This window comes from Hippocampus comes, unplaced genomic scaffold (genome assembly GCF_001891065.2).
Source record: "Hippocampus comes isolate QL1 unplaced genomic scaffold, H_comes_QL1_v1.1 C16678876, whole genome shotgun sequence".
NCBI lineage: Eukaryota > Metazoa > Chordata > Actinopteri > Syngnathiformes > Syngnathidae > Hippocampus > Hippocampus comes.
This window is the reverse complement of record NW_017836483.1, coordinates 1-682: the sequence shown is the minus strand read 5'-3', so window position 1 is coordinate 682 and position 682 is coordinate 1. Positions and strand designations below refer to the sequence as shown.

Here is a 682-nt window from a genome sequence, read left to right as displayed (position 1 = left end):
TTGCATTGTCCTACATACGACTCTGAAGTATGAACGCATCTGTTTGTGTGCCGCGCAGCCCTTGCCCCGCCAGTCCCCCCCTCCCTCTGCCCCCTGTTCGCTAGCCTGGTGAACCTCCTGCAGTGTGACGTGCTGCTGGCTGTGGAGGGTGCCGTGCTGCAGTGGGCGATGGAGCCGCGGGGAGGAGGCTGGACCGAGTCCATGCTGCAGAGGGTGAGACAGAGGGATCGTCGGGGGGTTGTGCAATATGCATTGAACCAAGAAAACAGGACATTTGTGATGCAAACGGTTTTGCGTCTTAATCATCAATCATCATCACGATGAGAAATGTCAATAAACTTGTGATGTCTCTCGTGTGGCCGCCGTCTAGGTGCTCCATTTGGTGGGCATGGCTCTGCTGGAGGAGCAGCAACAGCTGGAAAACAGCAATGGCGAGGATGACATCACCTTCCTCTATACCGCCAAAATCACACGTCAGTGCAGAGTCGCATACACACGAACATCTTGACCAGTTAGTTGCTTGCATGCAATGCAACCCGTGTGTTTATTTGTAGGTCCGGGCGATGCGCCGAGTACTTCAGGAAGTGTACTTGCTTTGCTAGAGAGTCTACAGAATGCTCCTCACCTTGAGGTCCACAAAGACATGATCACCTGGATCCTAAAGGTACAAGTCTATTTTTTT

General features: G+C 52.6%; 1 protein-coding gene across 1 annotated transcript; it reads left to right on the top strand.

The window, feature by feature from the left end:
* Nucleotides 1-31: 31 nt before the first annotated feature.
* On the top strand, nt 32-670 carry LOC109508877 (E3 ubiquitin-protein ligase UBR2-like; the record flags this gene model as incomplete). Its single annotated transcript, XM_019858817.1, has 3 exons — nt 32-213; nt 371-473; nt 555-670. Coding segments are annotated over exons 1-3 (264 nt in total), but the record flags the coding sequence as incomplete, so codon positions are not given.
* Between the last annotated feature and the right edge of the window lie 12 nt (nt 671-682).